Here is a 26,051-nt window from a genome sequence, read left to right on the forward strand (position 1 = left end):
TCGCTCCCGTTCAGCCAAACTGTTGCCCTCCAAGCTGCTGCTTTGCTCTGATAAGCCTGATGCTGTTTACTTCTCTGGCTGTCATTTAAGTAGCTGCAGGATCCGTGCACCGCTGAGCTGTCAGTCACAGCCTATCTTCTGACAGCCGCACAGTCCAGGGGAGAAATTGGATCCTTTCTTCCCATTCAAACCTCGGTCATCTACATAAGACGTTGTTTTTCTTCTCAAAGAATAGGAATCGATCAGCTCCGGCTCAGTTTCAGGTGCTCAAAGGAGCTTCCCCATGTCCTCCAGGCATCAAGAAGCTATTTTTTTCTTCTTCTTCTTCTGTGTGTGAACTGTCTGAGCTCAGCAGGGGACATAAGGTTGCTGAAGGACGAAATCATGGCGTGTGGCAAAACGCGTCTAATATGATACGGCTCACAAAAGTGGATAAGTCGAGGGGTGCCTTTCTTGGTTGTGCACATAGAGAGAGTCTGTAGTGTCAAAACTTGGAATAAACCTGTCTCCGATTGGTTCCATCTGAGTCTTTGGCTGGAGGTTGTTTTAAGCGAGTTTTACGAAGTTTCTTTGCTAAAACTTTCCTTTTACAACTGAACCCTAAAGCATACCTCCAGATTTTCTCGTAGGCTTCCCAGTGCAACATAATGGCCACCTCCAACTCACATAAAGAGAGGAACTAAAGAGAGTTGTATTTTTTTTTTCCCGAATCACCTGAATGAAAGAGTCGTGAATATTTAATAAGTCCCTAAGCACTGCATTTGTTTTCTCTATGCTCACAGAGAATTATCTATCTGATTAGCGTCCCATTCCCCCCCACCCTCCATGTTCTTCAGTTTATCATCAAATTTGTCTCTTTGGGACTGTGGAGCTTTTGGCTGAAAATCTCCCTTTCCTTCTGCTAATGAGGGCAGCTGCAATTGGGCAGCAGCAGTGAGTGATCGAAACACAGCAAAGCTGTAAAAATAATCAATTAAAAGTGATTAAAAAACTTAGCAGAGCTGAGATTAGGCACAGGGGCATGATGGTGATTCTCTCCGGGGCTGTCACTACATCTTTTACTGCGTGCATTATCATAAGAGCCTTTGCTCATTTAAAAATATTGATTTCTCCAGATTGAATTCCCTTTTTTCACCTTGAGATGTTCCCAGACTGAGAGACCAGGCCACATGTTCTAAAAATAAGAGTGCTTTACAAAAGGATTCAAAGTGAGAAACATTTATTGAAAATGTCCTCATTGTGGTACAAAAATACTTAAAGCAGAAGTTAAATCAGAGACATTGTTGTTAAATCTTATCTCCACTGTTAACCAGTTTAGATTAAATCAGCATATTTTAATCTGGCCACTACAACACGTTTCCTTTAAGTGAAAAGTATCGACTAAATTAGGCCTTTAGTCATTACAACTATAGGTTTTACTGTAATTTCTTGGACTTTAACTAAACAACCAACCAAAAACTAGTGCATAATTGGGGATGAAAAGAAAAAACCTGGGCATTCTTACAAAGGAAGTTAGTTATTTACTTTTATTTTTAGTTATTTTACCTCGGAATGGTCAACTTTCTGTTATTAATATCTCTATTTGATCCAGAAATCTATAAATGTGCCCTCTGTCCTCTACGTATTTTCAGCCGTACATTTATTTGAGTAAATCTTTTGGAGGTTAAAAAAGGTACAAGAGTGGTTTTACTGCACTGTACCTTTTTTACTTTTGCTAATAGTAATGAACTATTGCTAATCTTACTTGATTAAATTGATTGTGCATTTAAAGAGATAGACTTCAGAGATGGGAAACGTTTGATTATTAGATTTCTGTAACATATACTAATGTTTATGCAAATCTGAGCATAATTACTCAGCATTTTCTATAAGTCACTGTTTACATCATAAGCTTATTGTATTAATAAGCCAAGTGTGTTTATGTATTTATGTCAAATTAAATGCTTGTTTACTGTTACCCCCCAACATAAGCCATTGCCTCCCCAGCAGCATTCTTCTCTGTACACATGCCACCATTTTCAAATGTTTATTCATAAAGGAAATAGAGCACAAGTTATAATTTACCCTCCATTTTACAATATTATGTCATTTTCTGTTGGTCTTTCATAAACTCCATCTGAAAAAAAAATCACTGCATTTTGTGGCTATGGAACTACAAAGTGTAATAAATGTAGCTGGTATGAAAACTTTCTGTGAGACATTGTATATGTGGTGCTGGTCTCCACCAAACAACTAGAAGGCTTATTTCACATTAAGGCACTATTAAAAGAGAAAATATTGCTGTAAAATAATTAGTGTTTGCTTATATGAAACAGTCCGAAGCTTTTCATGGTTCAAATGGAAGCTGCACTCAATCTGTTACGTTTTTTATTAACTCGTTGTTTCCTGCGTAAAACACACAGCGTTATCATACAGCGGTCTCGTGTTCGGTATTAACATTTGACAAGTTAGTAATAAAATGGAAGTGCTGTCAGCAGTTTTCACGGGGACTATTTGTTTGATAGAAAGGGCTGTCACACCACAGCTGTTCACATCCTGTTCTGTGGATTAAATCCAGACTCACAGAGGCAGGAGAAGGATTTTTTTTCTTTCTTTTTTTTTTCCCCCATTTGCCTCCACTGACAACTTGCCTGGTCCAATACAGACTGTGAGAAGTGTTCGCTTTAATTAAGGTCCCAATTCATAAGCCCATAAGCGTTGTAGCTTTATTTCAGGACATGATAGATAACGTGTAAGGCATTGTCAGCAACACGTTTGACAAACTGCATCCTGCGAGGTTTTGTTTTATGCAGAAACGCAGCATGATGTTCATCTGCACACGAGACCGTACTTAATCAGCAACTGAAATTGTAACCAACAATGACTGCAGTGATAGCTCTTTGTTCCCATAACCACAATCAGGGATGCTAAAGAATCATCTTTAATCTTTGTTCACAGACAGTCTGGCTAATTACCATAGTCTCAGCAGCAGGTAACCTTGGTTTCCTCTGAGCTGGGGGCTGATTAGCACAAAAGTGCAGCTGTACGGACAAGGTGCCGCCTGACTGAAAGTGTGAAATTACATTTGGACTGCAATTCTTTTCATTTTCTACTGTTGATTGGTAACAGCATAATGAGAAACAACGCTTCTCACAGCACTCTGAATCAGAAGAATAACGTTGGTTAAAAAGTCCGAAAGCAAAACATGTTATCTAGTCTACGGGTAACATCTGCACAGCTGCCAGCAGAACTATATCATTTTGATTCAGATCTTCAAAAATATAATAAATTAGTTACTCAAAAATCCTCCATCTGTTAAAAGTTGAATAGTTTTCATAACTCCTTCAGTTTGCATGTTGTAAAGAAGAGCACCCAGACATAAAATGATGAGAGTTGCTGAAGGTGAATGCAAATGAGAGGAGATTTGGTGTTATATTAAAGCACTTGAATTTGAAAATGACAACAAGCATTATCCATACGAGGGAGTATGCATTGCTTCTTTTATAACTTTCATTTAATTTTCAATCATTTTCCAGCTGATATTCAGCTCTGGAAAAAATGAGGACACCACCGCACTGAACCCCGTTGAAAACCTCCCGGTTATTCCTTCAAATATTGATTTCTGAACTCTTCCTGAGTTAGAACATTAGTATTGTTGTTTTTAAGTGAATATGAACTTGTTTTCTTTGCATTATTTGAGGTTTGAAAGCAATGCATCTTTTTTATTATTTTTGTTAATGTTTTGCAGAGATGTATATTTCTAAACAACATCATAATTTCTCCATGCATTTTTTTTCTTGTTTCCTATGTTTTGTCTTCTTGCGTTGGGTATGTAAACAGCCATTTTACTGTAAGTGAATGTAAAGATAAAAATATGGTGTTTTCTCTGAAACATCAACTGCTGTCCCAACATTTATATATACTGATGCATTCGTGTTTTATAGATTGTGTGTGTTGACATCAGTAGATCACAGTTTAGACTATGTTACTTATTTCTTGTGTCTCAGTTCCTTTTCCCTGTTTTTCATATTTAATTGAACATGGCCTTCCTGGAATGAAAGTTAAATGTTTCATATATTTTCTATTAATGCCCCCAATCATTAATAACTGCTGGTCAAATTAATCAAAAAGGACAGGCTGTTGTCAGCTGCAGCCACTTCGAGCATTAGGAAACCTATGATGATTTAATCTTAATAGTACAGACAGAGCTTCTGCATAATGTAATATGAGATTAAGTGATGTTTTAAATAAGATGTCTTAGGCAAAAAATATCTTGGGTCACTATTTTAGGAAGGTGACTTTATGTCCGTAAACATAAAGCCTTGGCAGGCTGACTGAGCTGCAGATCAGAATTGTGTATGGTTCAATATTGGTTGTATAAAAGGGCGAGGCAGGAGTGTTGTCGATATTACTTAAGGCTGCACATCTTCCTACAACTTAAAACGCAAGACAAATGGAGAATGGAGTGGTAGTGGTTTCAGAATAATTACTGAACACCAATATTAATTTAAATGTGCATTGGGTGATGGATTAAAAACGTACAATCACAACCTATAAGCATGATACTTTCCGTTAGTCCCTGCTAGTGTATGATTTGACACACACTCCACATTTGCGATGCATCTCTGCGCTCACGTTAGGGTCCGTTCATGCCACAGTTATATTAATGATGCCGAAAAACACCCATGCTGCTGCAGCGACAACAGCACCAGCGTTGTGCCCTGCGTACGTGAGGTATCCAGCCAGGCCAGCTGCATGACTGATGGTGGTCCCATCGATTGCTCTCAGTCTTTAGGGCTTCCAGCCAAGTTTGGGCCCCTGGCCAAGAGCAGCTTGGCCCGGCTAATCTGTCACCAGGCTGGCCAGAGCAGCCTTCATAAGCTCCATCGACCCACAAAGCTTACACACTCCGGTCTAAAGCCTGTCCTCCCCACCCTCACTGTCCATTAGTCTTGGTGCTTTAATCTTCCTCTATCTGTGTGTCTGCGCGTCAGCTAGTCAGCGATTGATTCATTATGGTCGTCCAGGGATTTGAGTTTACGGTGTTCATGTGTAAGTTTTACACTCCGAGTCCTAATTACACAGAGACCAGTAGGTAAAGATGTACAGTGCCTTGTGAAAGCGTTCAGCTACGGTGTTTCACATTTTGTTGTGTTACAACCTTAAACAATTTTATGTATTTTATTGGGACGTTACGTTGGAGAACGTTAGAGGACAAAGGAAGGAAATTGATATCCAGTTTACAAAACTGGGTACAAAGTCAATAGTCAACACTTTGTTGGTAGAGAAACCATGTCTCTACTGCCTTTGGACATCTAGAGACTGAAGTTTTTGTTCATTCATCTTTACAAAATACCTCAACCTTGGTGAGAGTGGGTGGAGGGCATCTGTGAACATCAATTTTCAAGTCTTGCCATGGATTCTCCATTGAATTCAGGTTTTGACTCTGACTTGGTCACTATAGCCCATCAACATTTCTGCTGTAGCTCCAACTGTTTTATTGTCGCTAGCTTCCTGTTTCAAGTAGTTTGAACCCAAATAGGTTTGTTCTTGTATTTAACTCCTTCTATCTTCCCATCAACTCTGACCAGTTTAATTGTCCTTGTTGGGTAAAAGCAGCCTGAATAATAGAATCCCCTAAATATAACGAAAGACAGGAAAAAAAAGGAGCGCTCCAGCTGAGATTACATTTGGCCACCTAAAGATATTTTTTATGACGGCTTCATTTTGAATAAGATCTGAAACTGAAATAAAACCTATTTTAGCTCAAAAGAAGTTTGTAATAATTTACATAGCTTTAATAATTAAAGCCTGTAAGATGCGTCTCCTAGGAACAGCAACCAGGCACACACACGCTGGAGCTGCAGCGGCACCTCTGCGCTATTCAAACCCAACATCGGTGAATGATCAACAATCCTTGGCACCCGTGATCCTTTTGATCTTAAAACATAGATATTCTTACTTTATTGGTTACACGTTTCTTTAAAAGGCTTTACTCTTTCTCGTTATCTGTGGAGATGCCGAAAGGGGAACGCCATGCTTCCTTTAATTTAACTTTTCCACTAAGGTTGATGGATTTTTATCAGTGTACTTAAAGGCAAACTGTTCAAAACTGTGATATTTGGCATAGGTGGCTGGGTTTAAATGTTACAGAAATTATGGTGTGTAATTTTAATGTAACAGAAAATATAAACTACAGAGGAGGATAAAACAAATCTCCCAATTAAAGACAATGGACAAAAATCTTCATGCTTTCATCACCTCTTATTTGGATTATTGTAAACCTTTGAATGCTGTTCTTTACCTTGTGCCCATGCACAACTTTACAAAATATTAAGCTGTGGCCTTATTTACTTATCCCTAGGTTTCCATTTTTGTTAGGAATGGTCCCATATCTTTTTCTTTTTTAGTTCAAATGTTTCCAATTTTTTTTTTTAGGCATTTCTTGTTTTAAATGTCTTATTTACCACACACAGTGACTGAACTAATACAGTAAATTTGTTCAGGAAATGCATAAAACTGTTATTATATTTACATGTGTGCAGTACTGTGCCGGAGGACGGGGCAGAGATCTTTTTGAGTCCTGCCGTCACATACGGCCCGCCAGGCCTCGACCTGTCCTGTCCAATAGCCATGACTATAGCACACTGTGCAGAAGTCGCTGCTGACAACTGGACCATCAGGTTAAAGAGACAAATCCAGGACAAGTGGGAGGTGAGAGAACTCGTTTTATCTTCAATTAAAAGTAAGCAGATTGAGTTTTTTTCCCAGAACTTCGACACTGAATGCCAAAGTATGTGCACGAAACTTTTAAAAGGGGAATATTATGTATTTTCCAGGTACATTGTGTCATTTTATTACACACTCAAGTAACTGTTGTCTTCAGTTGTTCATAAGAATAAGGTAGATATAAGACCTCCTCAATCCCACCAACATGCCTTCCATTGAAGAAGCTGAGCCTGGGGACTCTGGGTTGGGCTCTCCAATCTCTGGGGACGAGGTCGCCGAGGTGGTTGAGAAGCTCCTCGGTGGCAAGGCTCCGGGGGTGGATGAGATCCGCCCGGAGTTCCTTAAGGCTCTGGATGTTGTAGGGTTGTGTTGGCTGACGCGACTCTGCAATATTGCATGGACATTGGGGGCAGTTCCCCTGGATTGGCAGACGGGGTGGTGGTCCCCCTGTTCAAAAAGGGGGACCGGAGGGTGTGCTCTAATTATAGAGGGGTCACACTCTTAAGCCTCCCTGGCAAGGTCTATTCAGGGGTCCTGGAGAGGAGGGTCCGTCGGATAGTCGAACCTCGGATTCAGGAAGAGCAGTGTGGTTTTCGTCCTGGTCGTGGAACACTGGACCAGCTCTACACCCTCGGCAGGGTCCTGGAGGGTGCATGGGAGTTCGCCCAACCAGTCTACATGTGTTTTGTGGACTTGGAGAAGGCGTTCGACCGTGTCCCTCGGTGAGCCCTGTGGGGGGTTCTCCGGGAGTATGGGGTACCGGGCCCTTTGATACGGGTTGTCAGGTCCCTGTATGACCGGTGTCAGAGTCTGGTCCGCATTGCCGGCAGTAAGTCGGGCTCGTTTCCGGTGAGAGTGGGACTCCGCCAGGGCTGCCCTTTGTCACCGATTCTGTTTGTCACTTTCATGGACAGAATTTCTAGGCGCAGCCAAGGTGTTGAGGGGATCAGATTTGGTGGCCTTAGGATCTCATCTCTGCTTTTTGCAGACGATGTGGTCCTACTGGCCTCATCAGGTCATGATCTGCAGCTCTCGCTGGAGCGGTTCGCAGCCGAGTGTGAAGCGGCCGGGATGGGGATCAGTGCCTCCAAATCCGAGGCCATGGTCTTGAGCCGGAAAAGGGTAGAGTGCCTTCTCCGGGTCAGGGGGGGTGTCCTGCCCCAGGTGGAGGAGTTCAAGTATCTCGGGATCTTGTTCACGAATGGGGGAAGAAGGGAGCGGGAGATCGACAGGCGGATTGGCGCAGCGTCTGCCGTCAAGCGGGCGCTGTACCGGTCCGTCGTGGTGAAGAGAGAGCTGAGCCAAAAAGCGAAGCTCTCGATTTACCGGTCGATCTACGTTCCCACCCTCATCTATGGTCATGAGCTTTGGGTCATGACCGAAAGAACGAGATCGCGGATACAAGCGGCCGAAATGGGTTTTCTCCGTAGGGTGGCTGGGCTCTCAGAGATAGGGTGAGAAGCTCAGTCATCCGGGAGGGACTCAGAGTAGAGCCGCTGCTCCTTCACATCGAGAGGAGCCAGTTGAGGTGGCTCGGGCATCTGGTCAGGATGCCTCCTGGACGCCTCCCTGGTGAGGTGTTCCGGGCACGTCCCACCGGGAGGAGGCCCCGGGGAAGACCCAGGACACGCTGGAGGGACTATGTCTCTCGGCTGGCCTGGGAACGCCTCGGGATTCCCCTGGAAGAGCTAGAAGAAGTGGCCGGGGAGAAGGAAGTCTGCGCCTCCCTTCTGAAGCTGCTACCCCCGCAACCCGACCTCGGATAAGCGGAAGAAGATGGATGGATGGATGGATAAAACCTCAATTTTATATCAATTTTATATCTACCGACACCAAACCTCAATTTGATGTCGCAATTTGATTCCTTGAAATTAGCCTCTGTCACTTTAAGAAACTTCTGCTCTTTCCAAAACTCTGCCTTCCATACGTCATCACAACAATGCTCCTCATTATGCTGTTTACGATGTTCCTTAGGAGTGTTGAACTGAAAAATAGTTCACATGCTATAATGTTATCATCTTATAACATTATAACATGATGTAAATATAAACAATATTTAATATATTTATTATATTTCAGCTGATAGTTATTTTAAGTCTGGCACAATTAAAAATATAGTAATTAAAACTGTATCTCATACTATTTAACATCCAAAAGGCTTGTTAGAGTAAATGGTAGTAGTAGCTTTTTACTAAGATACAAATTCTCTTTTTTCTTAACTTGAATAAATGTGTCTGTTTTACAATTAATTCGTTTTTAATCTCCGAGTAATAAGTGCAAAAGAATAAAATATTCTGTAAATGATAGATTAAAACAGGAGAATTATTTTGATTTAGGTTTTAATAAAAAAGTATCTCACCTAGCTGCCAGGATATTTTAAAAAAAAAACAATTTAACAAACAGAATTAAATATTCGAAACACTTTAAAGGCTAAATTGGACATCTCTGTCTCAAAGCCGTCCATGAGTAGGCAAAAACCAAAAGAAATAAAAAATTGTGAAGTGCACCTTTTAAAAGATTCAGGACCTCCCTTCCCTCGATGCATTAGAGTGTTATTTCCGTGATTTTTTCTCACATCTAGCTCTTTTAATAAAATAATAGCTGTAAAAAAGTCCTTCAACTCTGCCCTTTGGAGTAGCAGCCTATCACCATCGCACAAGAGCACTTAGACACCTGCATTCGCTTCCACGCAGTCACCATTCTTCTCCCCGTGTTTTCTCTGCTCTTTTAATGTTTAAGTAACCTCATCGAAAGCCTTTGGAGACCTCATCAGGTCACAGTGACCTCACAGCCAGACTCTCCCTGAACTGTGCAGGGGGAGGGTGGGATGGGTGGGATGGATCTGTGACTTTGCCTACCTGGTCCTTTCACTCGGCGTGACATTTACACAGATGTAATTTGCCACAAGATGTGTTGCACAAAGAGGAAGCTATCAAAATACCCATTGCTGATGGGAGCTATACGCCGACGTAGAACGGGAAGGGGCGAGGTCGGACACAGACAGGAAGACGGAGGTTAAGACGGGGAATATATTTTCCAAATGTAGCACCGTGGCCCATCTCTGTCATGGAGAATTAATGAGGCTTTTATCTCAGGAAGGGTGCTCACTCAAATCCTAATCTCTAAATTAGTGATATAATGAAAGATGAAGGTCTCTTTCCCATTCTGTCCTCTCTTTCCTTTGCCCTCACTTTTCTCTTTCACCCCGTCTGCCTCTAAGCGCCATTCCCATTTAAGCTTCCACTTTTTTTTGTTTTTACACTTGTTTGACTCCATCATTTCTCCCCCAGCTGCCGCCGCCTGGTGGGGGGGTGAGCTATATCATAGATATCCGTCATGTATGCCGCTTCCCTAATGGCCCGGGTTGAAGCAGCTGTAGGCCACAAAATCTCTCGGCTTTTCTTTACACGGCCATATGCAGAGGGGGCCACCGGGTCGCAGGTACGTTAGGAGGTGATTCAGGGAGAACTTAGCACATGATGAGGAGCAATTGGCCACTGGAAACAACTGCCCCCTGCTAATCCGTTGTGTCAGTGTTACCAGCTCCCCCATCTGTTAAGAGAGATGCCTCATTATTCATTTGCACGTTTTTTTCCCCCATACAGCTTCTTATCCGAAGTTTTCTGGGAGGTTTCCTAGGGAATGATCAGTAAATTACACTAATAATATCGCTCATATTCCGCATTGTAATGGTTTAGAGCAAAAAATAAAAACGCACACGTTGAGAAAGCATACCGATGCTGATACAATGCCCTGCAAGAGGATGTACATGGTACAACAAATTGGAATTTTTTGTAACAGACCGGCGCAAGTTGTGCCAGACCCGGCCGATTGGAAAGAAATTGTGATATGTGGATTTCAAAAGATTTTGCAAATAAATTAATGCATCCAGCCCACCTGAGTCAATAATTTATAGACAGCTTTCCCTGCTATTACAGATACAAGTCACTTGGGGTATGTTCCCCTTTTTAGAACTGAACTTTGACTGGGTCACTGTACCATGTGAGTACGCGTTAATCTAAACCTTTCTATTGTAGCTCTGTGGCTGTAAATTTTGCGTCGTCGTCCTACTTGAGAGTGAATGTTTGACCCAATCTGAAGCCTTTTAGAACTTTAAACTCCATCCATTTTTGTATCACCTCTGACCAGCTAGCTTGCATGCATCCCCACATCATATTGCTGTCGCCACCATGTTTCACTGAAGGGATAATGTGTTCAGAGCATGTAGGCCAAAAACTTCAAGTTATATCTCACTTGACCAGAAGGTTGTTAAAGAACTGATAGAGGATCTAACAATGCTATGACTTCCTGAAGGCAGAGTTTCACAAAGTTCAAGAGTTTCTTAAAGAGACAGAGGCCCAATTTCAAGGCAATAAATTAGGAAGTTGTTTATTTTAAGTCATCTTTGATATACTCAGCATTTTTATAACAACTGATGGTAAGATACTTATTTGATTGTGCTATAAAATGGCAACAGTAAAGTTACAAAATGTGGATAAAAAAAGTCATTTGTCAAAGGTAAGTAATTTGGTTAAGTAATCAAATGACTTGCAAAAAAATTCTCACGATTAAATTTACTTATCTTATTTTTCTCTCCCACCAAAGGAAGTGATGTCAGTGGATGAGGAGAGCACGTCCTGCTACTGTCTGCTGGAGGCTCAGACGTGCCATGTGCTGTTGGAGCAGCCGGGTCGTTACGCGCTGGTGGGGGAGGCGCTGAACCAGGAGGCCGGCAAGCGACTGAGGCTAGCCGTCTTTGGCAGTCCAGACCTAAGCAACTCGCTGGGCTTCACCCTCAGGGTGTACTGTGTGGACGACACTCCCTACGCCTTTCAGGTATCGGGGAAGAAATATAATATATAAAAGTTTTTTTTTTAATTCCATACTGATTTCGTAAAATCTATATGTGAAGAATGGAGAAACTTGTTTTCATATTTTGTATGTTTTTTTTGCAAAAAAATTAAGGTTGAATATATGAAAAGTCCATTGATATTAGCGTGGAAGCTAGCTACAGTGAAGTTATGCTGTGTGTCGTCTTACATTGTGTTGTGTTCTTTTATCTTTTACTTTATGTTTAGCGTTTCAGGTTAAAACAGAAATAATTGGCTTACATGTCTCGGCACCTAAATATAAATAAACTAGACTTACACTTCCGTATGAATTTGTTCCACACCAATTATCACCTAACATTTTCATTTTGGCCTTGGGCAGCTCATTCACATGCATCAAAATACTTCTTACTGTCTCTGTTCTCATAAAACTTGAGTGTATCATAAAGCTGATATCATTAACATATTTTCCTGCTTTAGTTGTCAGAAAGAAAATAGAGTCAAACACCAGGATCCTGCAAAGACAGATATATGTATGAATGACAACCAGACTGCAGTTGTTTGTTTTTCCTTTTTGTGAACTGGCATACATCTAAAAATGTCTTAACACATAAGGTGAATTTTGTGAAAAATTATTTCACCTCTATGGAACATGTGTGTTACTTTGATGCATCTTTGAATAGTGACTAAGCTGAATCAGTAGGGAATGGTTGCATTGTTTTGCCTTCATGTGAATGTTTTTTTTTTTTACAACTTATTTATTCCCAGATGAAATGTCAGAGCTTTATACGCAGATGAGCGCTCCTTATTGGTCAGTGAATTAATCAGAAAGTAGATCGCAATATTGTTTGTTGAAGCCACTTCAAGGTTTAAACCTTCCAAAATTAGTAAATTCTTTGTCTGTGGAGACTGAGCGCCTGCATAAAGTAATGTGATATTAAACATTGAGTCATTACTGAGCCATTTAAATAATACTTGCATAACCTTTGCATGAGTTGCATACATATGCAGTATATGTAATTATTTATACTCCAAGTAGATTTACATCATTTGAAGTAATTTTTTTAATGAATAAGTTAATGATAGGAGGTAATATTTTGTAGTAACTCAACCACAGTCCAGGCTTTAATCTGATAGATCTTTATTAAATAGATAGAATTTGTGGAAGTAGCTAAAAATTAGGGTCAATGGCTTTGACCCTTAAAGCTTGGAGCTCATCACACAATTTAAATTCAAAAGGCCAAAAAGCTGCTCAACAGTTAGGAAACGGCTCGGGTTGCTATAATCCCTCGCCAAAATAGTTCCATTAATTTCGGAATCAATAATTTCTTCATGCCAAACACATTTTGACCTGACACTTTTTTAATTAAAAAAGTATTTTTTTATCTAAAATGGCTACAACTTTCACATTGCTTTTTTTTTTTTTGTCAACTTTTGAGGAATGCTTCTCTCATTTCTTTCTACACCCAACGTTCTTGATTGAACAAAAGTTATTTAAAATCCAAATCCGACTCGGCGGCAGCCCGCCTTAGCTGGTGATCAGATGGCCTCTTCTGCAGTATTAGACTTGTAGGAAGGTAATGTATTATTTAGCTAAGGCGGCCTATATTATTACATTACTGAATGCAAAGGAGATATGCAATGGTGTTTTGCAGGAGCACAAGGAACAGAACTAGACATCATATCTTGCCTTGACAAAAATAGCTTGTTGTTTGTAAATGGGATGGCAGTCTTACAAGAAATAAGAAGAATTGAGTCATTTTTCATCCTGAGGAAAGAATTCTCTAAATGAAAAGCAGATGCCTTTATCGGCAACAAAGTTCAGGTGAGGAGAGAAAAAGACAAAGTGAATGTGTAAAACAGTATGTGCCAAATAAAGCCAACAAAGCTAGCTGAAGAAAAAGGGGCCTCGCACCAAAGATTGAATCATGATGAGCTAGCAGGTCTGTCAAACAAACAAATTATTAAATTCACTTACTTTGTCTGAGATTGTAAGACAAAATAACAACTCTAGCAATCAAACAAAAGGTGCTAAGATTTGAAAAAGAAAAGAAAGGAAAACTTTAAAAGGCAACCGAGCTTTTATGATGCTATGCTTTATTGAACTTGAGCAGACAGAGGCAAGAAAAGGTCTAGAACTACGATTTGGTTGTAACCTCCTAGATTGCCGTAAGTTATAAAAAAATCTTGACACAATGTTATTTCAGTGCTTTATGCAAATAATAAAGAATTCCCTATATAAGTTACAAATTTTAACATTATGGCTGTGCTAGAGGGAGCTCTAATTTCACAGTGAATTTCACATGCCTGTGAAAATCCATGCAGTACTGAATATTTTCAGACACAATAAACTGCTTACTGTGGGTCTTAAAGCACATTAGTTGTAAGACTAAAAGCAATGGTTCCCTGAAGATTTCTTGTGTAACATACAAGTTTATCAGACGATATAAGGCTCCAGCAGTGTTGCGTGTGGAAGAACTGCAGCCTGTGCAGCGCTCCATTGAGGATCCACTCGTTAAGTAGCATTGCCACTGGGAGACGCTTGATGACGAGGAGACAAAGAAGGACTTTTAATTACAAAGACAACAGATGCTCCAGGGTTGCTTCTCTGCCCTTTATTTGCGCGGTTTAATTTGCTGTCTGTTAATTAAATGTGTTTCTGCGACACATTTCATCTGTAAAGTACTTGAACACGTTAAAATGAGGCACAGCTCGACACGGAGCCGGGGTTCATCGCCGCGTTCTCGAGTGTGGAGCTGTGTGGAAACGCGGTCCTCATCCTTCCGCCGCACAAAGAACATAAAGTGCTTTTTTTTTTTTCTTTCCGTCTTTGAAACTGCTCTTTTCGGTCAGAGAGAAATTTCGCAGCAGCCATTGTACCATCTGAGCCAAACAAACAAAACGAGAGGTTTTCTGAAACGGTCCCGTTAGTCGCCTCTCACTACCCACTTGTTCTGCATCAGTACTGACTTCATTTGAGAGACAAAATTGCAAGTACTCAATGAGAAATTGGATGTAGGTGCCAAGAGTCAACTCACGCTACCTCTCCATCAGTGACACGTGGTTATTTGGTCTCTTTGTTTTGTTTTCTGTTTTGCTTCCTTGCTTTTGTTTTCTTTTGTGCTTCATGCAATAATTTCCCCTGTGAGCTTGAAAATCGATAGGCAGCCTGCACACTTGGCATTGTCCTCTTTTTTTCGCCTTCTGAATTATCTGCAAAGTACACTACACAATTGCACACATCCAGCATCCCCAAAAAGTATATCGACAGTCAAAAAAAGTGCAGATTTTTTTGTTGTTTTCTCCTTTTTTGAGGGAGGTTTCTACCTGAGAAGAATTTTCATTCTTAGTCTGTAGAAGTGAAGTGAAGTATTAGAAATATATATATTTTTCAGCTCTTGAATATATATTTTTCCATTTTCATTCTGCTGTGCTAATTGCATTGTTTTCTTCAGATATAGTGTAAGTGAATGGAAGCAGATGAAAGTCCCGCTTTTTCTATTCTTGGTTAGTCCGTGTCATGCTTATGAATTTGAATTACCGTACAATAAGAATGTTGACATCTGGTGAAAACCATAAAGCTGATAACACAGTTTCTCACTCCAATTAATCTTATAAGGTTTTCTACAATTTCCTTAAAATGTAGTTTAAAGCTGTTACAGAAGCTGCTGTGTGTTAAAATCAGCAGCCGTTAAATATTCCTATGTATCCAGGATGAATCTTCATCTCAGATTTTGTCCGATGGAAGCTGCTTAGAAGAGAAAAGAAAACTATAGCTAATAAGTGAAACCATGAACGAAAGAAGTGCGAAGAGAGATTTTTATTTTAGCTCATAATAGACACAAAAAATTACCAATAGAAACACTTTAAATTGAATTTAAAAAGAGAAAGTATGCAGATACTAGTCTGAAAGACTTGAACTTCAGGGAAGAATTTCATTTTCTGGACAGCGAACATTAATGCAGAAACCGGCCCCACAAAAAATCAAGACGACCTTGATAGCCAAGCTCCATTAGTACTTTCTGGAACTTGTCTTTGTGATTCAGGACTTTGGGATAACAGCCGTCCTCGTTTCCAAATCCGCTGATCAGCGTTACTCAGAGGTCCTTGATTCCTCGTGCCTCCACGATGATAAGATCCTGGGTCTTTTAGCGATGGAGAAGCTCCCTCATCTGCTTTCAGCCGTGGCATTAGCTCTGTCAGTCCAAACAGTCCCAGCCAAACACTGAGCCAAGCAGTCGCTCTAGTACTCGAGCGTCGGTGTCTGGCAACTTTCAGATGTGTCCCCGGGGTCCAACACACTTGAATCGAATGGCTAAGTTACCTCCTCAGTATTTCTTTTAAATCATTTCAGAGACACAACCTGAAAGTGTCGAGGACTGGGCTTTGACAGCTTGTGTTTCAAGTCAATGACCAGAGCAGATAGCGCCCGGGAGTTTGAAGAATGCATCCATGAGATCCCTGAGTCACTGCCTTGGGTCTTGTGCAGGCAACTTACGGGAAGATTAATGACAGAACCTATTTGTCCACTGCTGGTTGGACCTCATCAATCCTAGGCAACATCCAGTTTGTTTGAGCTGAGTTCAGGTCCAAATTCTGCCGTCATCACTTCATGGTTGCTTGGGCTTGTTAGCTTAGCGGTGGCGCTTACCGTCAGGGTGGGATGTGTGCCATTTCTTTTCTTTTTTCTTTCTTTCTTTTTTTTTTTTTTTTTTACAAGAGTTAAAAGTGAAAGCGTCAGAAAGCTTTAAAGTATTGTTGATCACCGTTAGGGCAGAGAGGATGCAAACCCACATCTGCACTGTGCTGATCCAAACAAAATAACTGCATAATCTCCTGCTGACAGATACTAACTACTGGAGTCATATGTATTTTCTTTCCAGTGTATTATGAATAGATTATAGAAAATAACTTTAGGTCGGGTACAAATTGATGAATAGGCACTGCTGTAAGCTCATTTCATACATAAAAATGCCAGACACCAAAAACCTAAAACTGTAAAGGTATGAAACATTAAAGGGACTCAATGACCATTACATACGTATAGTAGTAAAAAAAAATACATTGTTATACTGTATATACTTGTTTTATCATAATAGCCAGCCAATATGGCTGATACGTCTTAAATGTTAGAAACACCCTGCAGTTTTGTTCGTCTTTATTGTTTAACTTGGACTATCCTTCATTTACTGTACTGTAAACAATAGCTGTTAGAATGGCAGATCATGCTTAAATAATCAGATCATTTATGGATCTTCATACCTGTTGAGAAACCACAACATGGTACACAGAAATAATAAAATGAGGTATGAACGCTTGATCTGTGCTTTGTTTCAGGTGATTTTTTCCTTTTGCTGCGGTTTTTGTCCATTGTTCTCCTCTCTCAGTGTGGCCTACTTTGTTCTCCGTCAGATTATCGTGTCCTCTTTTGGTTGTCATCCTGGGAAGCTTTTAATTACTGTCAACCGCCCTGTCTTTTGTTTTTTGGTTTGTTTTTTGTTGTTTTTTTTGTGCTTGTCTGCCAAGAGAAGAACCTTTGTTTTTCTCTTTTATAGACAAAGTCTTTTAGTTTTTTGGGGGGGGGGTTTGTCCACCTGCCTCTAAGCTGGCATTTGGCTAATTTTTCATGCAGTAGACCTTTTTTCACTGCATCTATTTTGTCTGGAGACAGAGGGCAAGCACCAACAATTTATTGATAGCTGTTTCCACTCAAAGGAAAATGCTACAATGGTAAAATGCATGCGGTTTCTTAGCATTTCTCTCTTTAATTCTTAGATATTAAGTGAAATATTGTGCTCTAACTAATGTGCCGCTATGACTATAGAGATACTGATTGCTTATTGTTTTGAAATCATGCAGGCCTTAGTTTGCTACTGACATTTTTCACTTTTTAAATATAATTTTATGTCTTTTTTTAATATAGTAAGACCATCAAAACTACATTTTCAAGTACAAATTGATTGAAGCACTTTTCCACACTCTTTTTCTCTCCTTGGTGTTTTATGCACTTTAGTTTTCCAGCCAATCATAAAAAATTCAAGCAAACATCGCTTGTTTTAATCATATCTCTCTTTTATTATTTGACAACTTCTTTTAAATTTTTTTGTCTGGTTTTCAGCACAGAGCCATCTTAATTGTGTTCTGCAACATGGTTATTTAACATTCATCTGTTCTGCTCAGAGTAATAGTTTTATTTTTATATGAGAAATCTTTTCATCTGCAAAAGATGTTTTTTTTTTTTTTTTTTTGTCAGGAGGTAGCTGCATCACAGCCAAGAGAGAATTTCTCCACCTGCTCATTTTGACCAGATCTAGACTTTGAACTTAAGGAGCGATGCATTACTGTCGAAAATGAAAACTGGAAAGAAAAACTTGGGTGAAAATCTAAGAAACTGAACACAGTTAAAGGAAGCCTTCATGTTTTAGATGAACCATAGGTTGCCTTGGTAATAAAACAACAAAGTTTGTTGTTAATACGTCTGTTGATATTAGAAGACTGAAAAAAACATCTCCATATAAACCTGCACAGTTTGTTCAAGTCTTCACAGTGTGAACACAAAATTCCCAGAAAACATTTTCAGGAATTTTTTCCTGTAAAATTCTTCAGGATTGTTTTTTCAATGAAAATATTTAAAAACATATTTTTGTTGTTTAGGCAACAAAAATAATTGTTGCCCAAAACATTTTTTAAATTTTTTTATTATTTTTTTTTTAGGAGAATTGCTTAAGCTCAGTCTGATTAAATGGAGGGTATTTGTTCATCTCAATTGTCATGTTTTCCCACAAATTTAAAATTTGGTCTAAATAGATCTGGACTTTGACTGGGAAACTTTAACACAGATTTTCTTTGATGTTTGCAAACCATTCTGTTTGCAAACTAACTGTAAGTCTGGGGTGATAAGTTTGTTGGTCTTTTGCAACTACAGCAGGTTTTCTTCCCTGTCCTTGTTAAATGAACGCATCCCCACAGCATGGTGCTGTCACCTCCATTTTTATGAAACGTACGATGAGTTCCAGCTGTCTGTCTCACTTGGTGTTTCCAAATCGGCCAAAAGAAATTGGCCGATTAGCTCTGCTAAGTATTAACTTAGCACATCACATTTCTCCAGGATTTCTTACATAAATCATTTTTAAATCTAAACAGGATTTGTTTTTATTGTTGTTATTTTTTGGCTTTCTTTTAGAACGACTTTCCTCCTGCCATTCTTTCATAAAGGCTACTTTGGTCAGTGCTGCCAACCGATTCTCCCACCCAAGCCGTGGATCTCTGCAGGTCGTCCGGAGTTACGTTGGGCCTCTTGGCCGCTTCACTGATTTATGCCTTTCTTGTCGGCTTCGTAGGCAGCCATGTGTTGATCGTTTTGTGTTTGCGCTGTACTCTCTCCCTATTTGGATGAGATGTGCAAAAGCTTAGGATATTGTTTAACCACCAACACCTCTTCAAAGAAATGTTCTCACAAGAAACCTCCGACAGGTTCGCAGAACAGCTGGACTCATGTCCACTTGCAACCAGTCAGGTCACAGCAAAAGGTTGCTACTTTGAAGAAACTAGAATATAAGGGATATTTTCAGTTGTTTTACACTTTTTTGTTTAGTGCATATTTCCACATGTGTTATTCATAGTTTTGATGCCTTCAGTGTGAATCTACAATGTCAATAGTCATGAAAATAAAGGAAACTCGTTGAATTAAAAGGTGTGTCCAAACTTTTGGTCTGTACTGTGTATATATGGCATTTTTATAACAACTGAAGTTAACATTAGTTGATTATGCTACTCTATGTCTGGAAAATGCATAATACTGCCCCTTTAATTTTTGCAGCTGTGATGGTAAAAAAAATCTAGCAAAATAAATTCTTTTGTAAGGCAACTGTTTTCCTTCTGTGCCAAAGACAAAAAGCCCATTAAACTGTCTCTTTCCCTATCAGGAGGTGGTGGTGGGGGAGCGCAGCAGGGGTGGACGGCTCCTCGAAGAACCTAAAATTCTGCTGTTTAAGGGGAACACGTTCAGCCTCCAGGTGTCCATCCAGGACGTCCCGCGGTTACTCTGGAGCATCAAGCCTTTCACCACCTGCCAGGTTGGACTATTTCCACCCTTTACTGTTGTGTAAAGCGGCGAGGAGTGTTTACAATGAGTTTATCGGCATTAAAGTCGAAAGCGCACGCAGCTCCGTGGCGACCATGTGCATGAAAAGAAGGCGTTCGCCCTCGTTTTCAGCGGCAGCCTCACTCTTCCATCACACACGCCTTTTGCTTGCTTGGTCACATCAAAGCTAAAGGGCAGCAGCAAGGGCACAGTAGGAGGCTAGCTATCTCACCCACACACACAGCATTACAAACTTAATTATGACCACTAGGCAGGAAAAAGCACACACACACTCAGATATATCATAGTTATCTTCCTAGGGGTCTTCATGCTGCATGTTCTGTTCTGCCCTGTGATGTTTATCCCACCAGCGACATCTTATTAGCAGAATTAGCCCACCGTAGCAACTCCAGAATACCAACAAGGAAACCCGAAGATTCGACCAGGAAGATGGCTTCAGGCTCTAATTCAGACATGACTGCCACCTAAAGCAGGCAGTTATAAGTGGCTGTCCTTTTCTGATGGGTCTGAAGAGCGGGTGATTCATCTGTACAACTGCGTTTTGACCCGTTCCGGCTGCAACAGAGTCTGGGTCACGCAGCAGTGAGTAGCGGCGGCAGAAACAGCGACGGCGTGCTTCAGATTGCATATGCTCAGCAGATGTAGCTTTGGTTTCTAAAGCTTACTACATTTGAGGTGGAAATGCAGAGCAAACTGTGAGCATTAAGGGATCTTTTGTCCTAATTCTATAATCACGACATTGATCCCCATCTAAAGATCGGCATTAAGATACGAGCTTAGCAGCAGGACTGTGGAGGAGAGGAGAAGAATAAGACAATAAATCCTCAAACTAACGCAGTTCAGTGAAAATATATACATATATATTTAGAGTTGAGGTTAAAGCTCAAAATGAACTAGTTCTGATAACGTGGACTTTGCTTTGTGGTAAACTAATGTTTTTTTTTTAGCAAGATGTACAGAAATAGAACAAACACTGGACATTTTTTTCCTTTCTTAACCAAGTGGTATGCTCTGGAACAGACGTTCTGCAAACTAAACAGTTCAACGATCAGTATTACTTCTTATTTTTCCAAATTGGTCAGTTTTTTCCTGCATAAACAGGCGTAGGATGTAGTAGCCCCCAGGGAAAGAAATAAAATGCTGCCGTTTTAAGATGATAAATGTGTTTTATTCTATTAATATATTTTTCCACGTAAGAACACCACTTTATAAAGTAAAAGATCACCCTTAGCACTTGCCCCCAGCATCCCGGTGAACTAAATTAATGTGTTATTGCAGTTGCCATAATCTTACACTGTAAACTTTTTGTAAAATGGAACCTGCAATTTGTTTAGGAGGGATATAATAACTTTTCTACAAAACCACAGGTACTACGATCATTCAGATAAAGATTTGCTTATATTTGTACTTTTTAAACTTGATCAGTGTGTTTGGAAATGTTTTATTGGTAATCCATGAGCATCCTGTGTTCCTGCAGCATAAATATTACATGGCGCAGAGAGCTGGATATTTCTGAACCCATCCTCAGACTGAGAAACATGACAGAACAAGCCACTCAAGTCATCATGCGTGTTTAGCCTCACAGGTCAGGAAATGGTGACAAGCAAATAGGTTCATACCTTAACTTCCACATATTCAGAACAAGTGGGGCAAAAGTGGAATTGGGACAAAGCGTGCTCTACAAAAAAGCTAGTTTAACTTGCCACCACATATGTTTCTGAAAAATACTGAATTATGTTTCTCCTTTAGGTCTGACTTGTCTATTTCAGTTTTGACCAATTCCAGAATGTTAATTCTAGGAAGAATCTAATATAAAAGAGAGGGGAAAAGGGCTGTAGGGGCCCTGATAGAGGTAGCAGTGTTGAATCCAACCTATTATTCCAATTTTCAGTTTCATTTGATTTAAAAAAAAAAAAAAAGAAAGAAAGTACTTCAAGGTACATGCTGTTGTTTGTTGCTTTTGTAGACAGAAAACATTTAGAGTAATAAGAGGAACAATCACTGATGTTAATTTTTGAATCCGGACTTATAGACAGACAGACAGGCTGAGTATAAATCAACTGTTTATTACTTGTGCTAGCATTATACTAGCAAGATCTTTTTTTTTCTTTTTTTTTTTTTTAGATTTAGCACATCCTCCACATAACACCTGATATTTCTCAAATTATTGCATTTTCTCTCGTTACTGTACAAAATACTTTACAACTACCGATTTTCCTTCTGATGGGTGAAGCTTCTTGATTCGTTAACGTCATCGATTGGCTAACAAGGCCACTCGCTGACTCGTAATTAAACATGCAGAACAGCAGAGCGAGATTCAGAAACAACAACCGACCCGAGTCGAATTCAATGAGTTTTTCCGTTCGCCCAGCCTAATCCCGTCATCCTGTCCCACCCTCCGTCTCTCTCTGCTCCGCAGGAGTTCTCCTTTTCTCAGGTGTGGGCCAGTAACCGGTGTCCCCTGCAGTGTGCCTTCTCTCTGGAGCGCTACAGCCTCTCCTCGTCTCAGCTATCCTGCAAGATCAGCGTGCGACAGGTCACAGGAGAGGAGCAGATACTCCAGATCTACACGTCTGTCGTGGAGGTGAGCCGCGCTCATACAGCGCTGCGAACACGTACCTGAAAGACTTGCTGTTTGTTTTTTGTCTCTTTTGTAACTTGCATGTTTCAGTTCATCAAGCTAATTTTAATATCAAGCAGAGATGTTAAGAGTGAATGCAAATTGCAGTTTTCTAAGCCAGCGTGGTTCTGTGGGAGAAAGTAATCACCCACTAAACACACTGCAGAACGTTGTTTAGCATGAACAGCCTGCTTAAGGTGATTGCACAGATTCTCAATCATATTTAAAGCTGCAGTATAGCTGAAGTAGCTTTAATAGAAATACATGTTTAAAATATATGTTTTTTACATATTTGTTGAAACTCTCACTCTGTCATGACAGTATAGTATCAGACAGATAATCTGTGGAAAAATTGAGCTCCACTGCCTTCTCCCAGTGCTCCCAGTACTAACTAACTACCTGAAATTGCCTCAGAAATATGTGGTTGATCACAGATAATTCAGGATTTATCAAGTGGGGCAACAAATTCACATAAACCCAGGTTAGCATTATTTGCATACTAAGGTTATCTTTAGGTATCTTTACATGCATCAAACACAGCAGGATTTGATGCTCAATTCAGATTTTATTTCTGAAATAAATATTTAATTTTTTTGCCTGGCTGTTCATACTAATATTTAAATCAGACTTTTGTGTGAATGGTTTATGACCACAAAGCAACCCTCATGCGCAGAAGAACGTTGACATCACACAGCAGTTTACGGAAATAATAATAGATGAAATTTTAAAGTTTGTTCAGCAATGAAAACTGACAGTACTGTTACAAAATCAGAACAACCCGCAGGAAGCGAATAAAACGAAAGCACGACTAATAGCGACTGCTTTTTGTGAAGCGCCGACTGCAGCATCTCTAGGGAAGAAGTCTGTCTGGATGTAGTCGGAGGTAAGAGTGGTGGGATTTTGATCTGATGCGCTTCGCAGACTTCTCTCATAAGTTCATAATCATAATTTTCAGCCATTGTTTACATCCACATTTACCGCGTCTGGTTTCTTCTTGTGCAAAACTACGACGCATGTCTCACATCAGTGGCATAAAAGCCAAATAAAATGAGACATAAATGTTGAGACTGCAGACACTTTGGAAAATGTTGGATAAGTATCCAAATTAGTACCATATATGGAACTGGCATAGATTGAATTTTTGGGGGAATGAAAATATCGAAATTGGGATGCTCAGACTGGAGTGAGAGGTGCATGTACGCGAAAAAAAATAGGCAAAGAAAGCAGATTTGAGTCGCCTTCGCCTGCCGTGTGAACGAAGTCTTATACTGACATCAAAATTTGGTTGATGATCTTAGCAGTCAATTGAACATTCAAACCTGTAAGAGGGTAAATACCAAACGGTATACATCGATTGTGATGTGACTGGTTGCGGTGTTAGCAGATGCTACACTTTACTTCTTGATTTGATTCAAGAGCTCGCTGGATGAGCTTTTCATTTCTGGATTCCGCATTGTCTCAGTGACTCTTTGTCCTCCGTCTTCTCTCTTTCCTCCTCTGCCGTTTTCAGAATGAAAAAGGAGCGGTTCCCTTTTTCACGCAGTCCGACTGCACCATCACCTCTCAGACAGGGTCAAAGGCCTTCAAAATCCCCCCGTCCATCCGTCAGCGGATCAGCGCCACCTTTGACACGGCCAACGCCAACGGGAAGGACTGGCAGCTGCTGGCTCAGAAGCTCCACATAGACAGGTCTGAATGAAAGCTTTCACGTTCCACGTCGACTCCATTGGCACATCTTCCAATGAAGCTTTTGTTTTGAAGCACAGCGTATCTCATGCCTCCTTCATCAGCGCAAACACAGCTCTCCTGAATTGCGCGTTTAGGCAGGAATTAAGCCAGTGTCAGACTTTATCTTTCATCGCCTACCAGCCTTCACTTGCGCACCACTCTACTGATTTCATTATAGATCTAAAACACGAGTATTGAAGGCGAGAAGGGAGGGAGGTGGCGGGAACAGGGCGTTGGGGTCAACTTTAGCACAGTTTAGCATACAGTAGCTGCAAAGCGGATGTGGTGCCTTGCAGAAATCTGAGGAAAGGTCTCTGACTGCTGACAGCCCAGCCCTCTGGAGATAAAATGTGTTCGTGTTAGCGCCTCTCATTAGCAGCAGCAGCAGCTACGCGCGCTCCGTCTTCCCCCGCCCCTGCTGAACACTCCGGAGCTCGTGTCAGGTCAGTGTTTGTGTGGGCGTGGGAGGATTTTATTTATTTGGAGATCTGCTGATCTCCGCTTGTGCTTCAGAGAAGTCAATAACCAAGTGCTTATTGTCACGACCGCTCTCAGATCTTTGCGGTTGGCTCGCGACTGCCTTTGTTTCTCTTCGGCTAGAGGAACGCGAGACGAGTTAACTGGGAAGCTATGCGCCAACTACACAGTTAGGGGAGTTTTGCCTAAACGGGTCTGAAAACAAACATCTGTAGCTGAGAAATGGGAACGGATATCAGAGTTATTTTTTTTATGGCATAGTCAAACACGCTGAGAAGCATGTAATAAGAATGTCTCTACCTACTTAAGCTGATTTCTGTAATTATTTCTGTGAGTGTGTGGGAACATAATGATATAAGGAGGGTGAGGAAGTGGAAAAGAGAGCAAAAGAGGAGACAGAGGCAGCAAGATGAAATGTCACTGCGATGAAACAGTGCCCTCTGGTGGAGAGATTTTGTAAGAGTAATGAAGGTAAAGAACAAATGGGAGTCTGTTTTTCTTGCAGAATGAACTGTCATCCATGGGAATAATCTGTTTAAGTAGTCTCTGCTGGATGAGGGAATGGAAACTAATAAAAAGTCCTTCACATTTTAAAACATCTTATGTGCTTATCTTAAATTGGAACTTTTCATGTCTATAAGTTTCATAAAGTACTAACATAGACAAAATTCAATTTCTATAAAACTTTGAAACTCGTGCCATTTTTCTTCCATGGCACTGTTATGTGCTATTTTATATTATTTTGTCCCATAAAACCCCAACAAAATACATCCAAAAGCTTTTATTTGTAGGTGTGTTTGTGTGTCAAAGTGTGTGAATACTGTTTCAAGGTGCTGCACCATAAAGGCTGATTTATTACTTATATTTCAGAGGGAAAACACTTGTTGACGTGCAGCGCACCAATCTGCCATGTGTTGGATGAAACTATTGTGCACTACTCTGCATTCCTTTAAATAAAATACATTCCACAATACCGCTGAGATTTGTTCCGCTTTAGAGTTTTGACTGGCTTGTGATACACATATTACAAAGCAAAATGGAGATGAGACAAGAAATATATATGCTATATATAAAACGACTTAACGGCCGCCACCTTGTCAAAAAAGGCAAACCACATGATCAGTAAAAATGTCTCCAGTACGGACAAATCCTCTGAGAAGAACAAAATGCAAAGATAAGAAGAATCGGCACTCTCCAAATCATCTCAGATATAAGTTCTTATAAAGCCAATCAATTACATGTAAAACTAAACGAGAGACGGAAATGTGTAGACAATTTGGTAACCTTTATTTGAACGGCTGTGCATAAGACTGACATGACACTGTCATAAATACGACATAATATCTGTTATGGACATGAAGAAGTCTTTATGAATGTTTGTGACTGTGATCATCAAGTGTCATTCGGGAAATAATGACACTTTTAATGGAAAGTTGCTTTAAAAGTTTCATTAATAGTGTCATCTTTGCATTGTTCAGTAAAAAAGGATACTTTAATGCAAAGTTAGCACTTTTAATTTACTTTGAATGACACTTTTAAAGCAACTTTGCATTAAAAGTGTCATTATTTACCAAATGACACTTAA

General features: G+C 40.2%; 1 protein-coding gene across 3 annotated transcripts in view; it reads left to right on the plus strand.

Moving 5' to 3' along the window:
• Positions 1–26,051, plus strand: part of LOC116724175 (netrin receptor UNC5D-like) — a 228,829-nt gene that overhangs the window by 196,104 nt on the left and 6,674 nt on the right. For 2 of the 3 annotated variants that reach the window (XM_032569631.1, XM_032569632.1), the window contains exons 13-17: positions 6,525–6,693; positions 11,314–11,544; positions 19,463–19,612; positions 22,061–22,225; positions 23,772–23,950. In XM_032569631.1, coding sequence (XP_032425522.1) covers positions 6,525–6,693; positions 11,314–11,544; positions 19,463–19,612; positions 22,061–22,225; positions 23,772–23,950 — 894 coding nt within the window. The remainder of the gene's footprint in view (positions 1–6,524; positions 6,694–11,313; positions 11,545–19,462; positions 19,613–22,060; positions 22,226–23,771; positions 23,951–26,051) is intronic. The other variant, XM_032569633.1, reaches the window with a different exon arrangement.

The sequence above is a fragment of the Xiphophorus hellerii genome, chromosome 8 (assembly GCF_003331165.1).
Source record: "Xiphophorus hellerii strain 12219 chromosome 8, Xiphophorus_hellerii-4.1, whole genome shotgun sequence".
NCBI classification, from domain to species: Eukaryota; Metazoa; Chordata; class Actinopteri; order Cyprinodontiformes; family Poeciliidae; genus Xiphophorus; species Xiphophorus hellerii.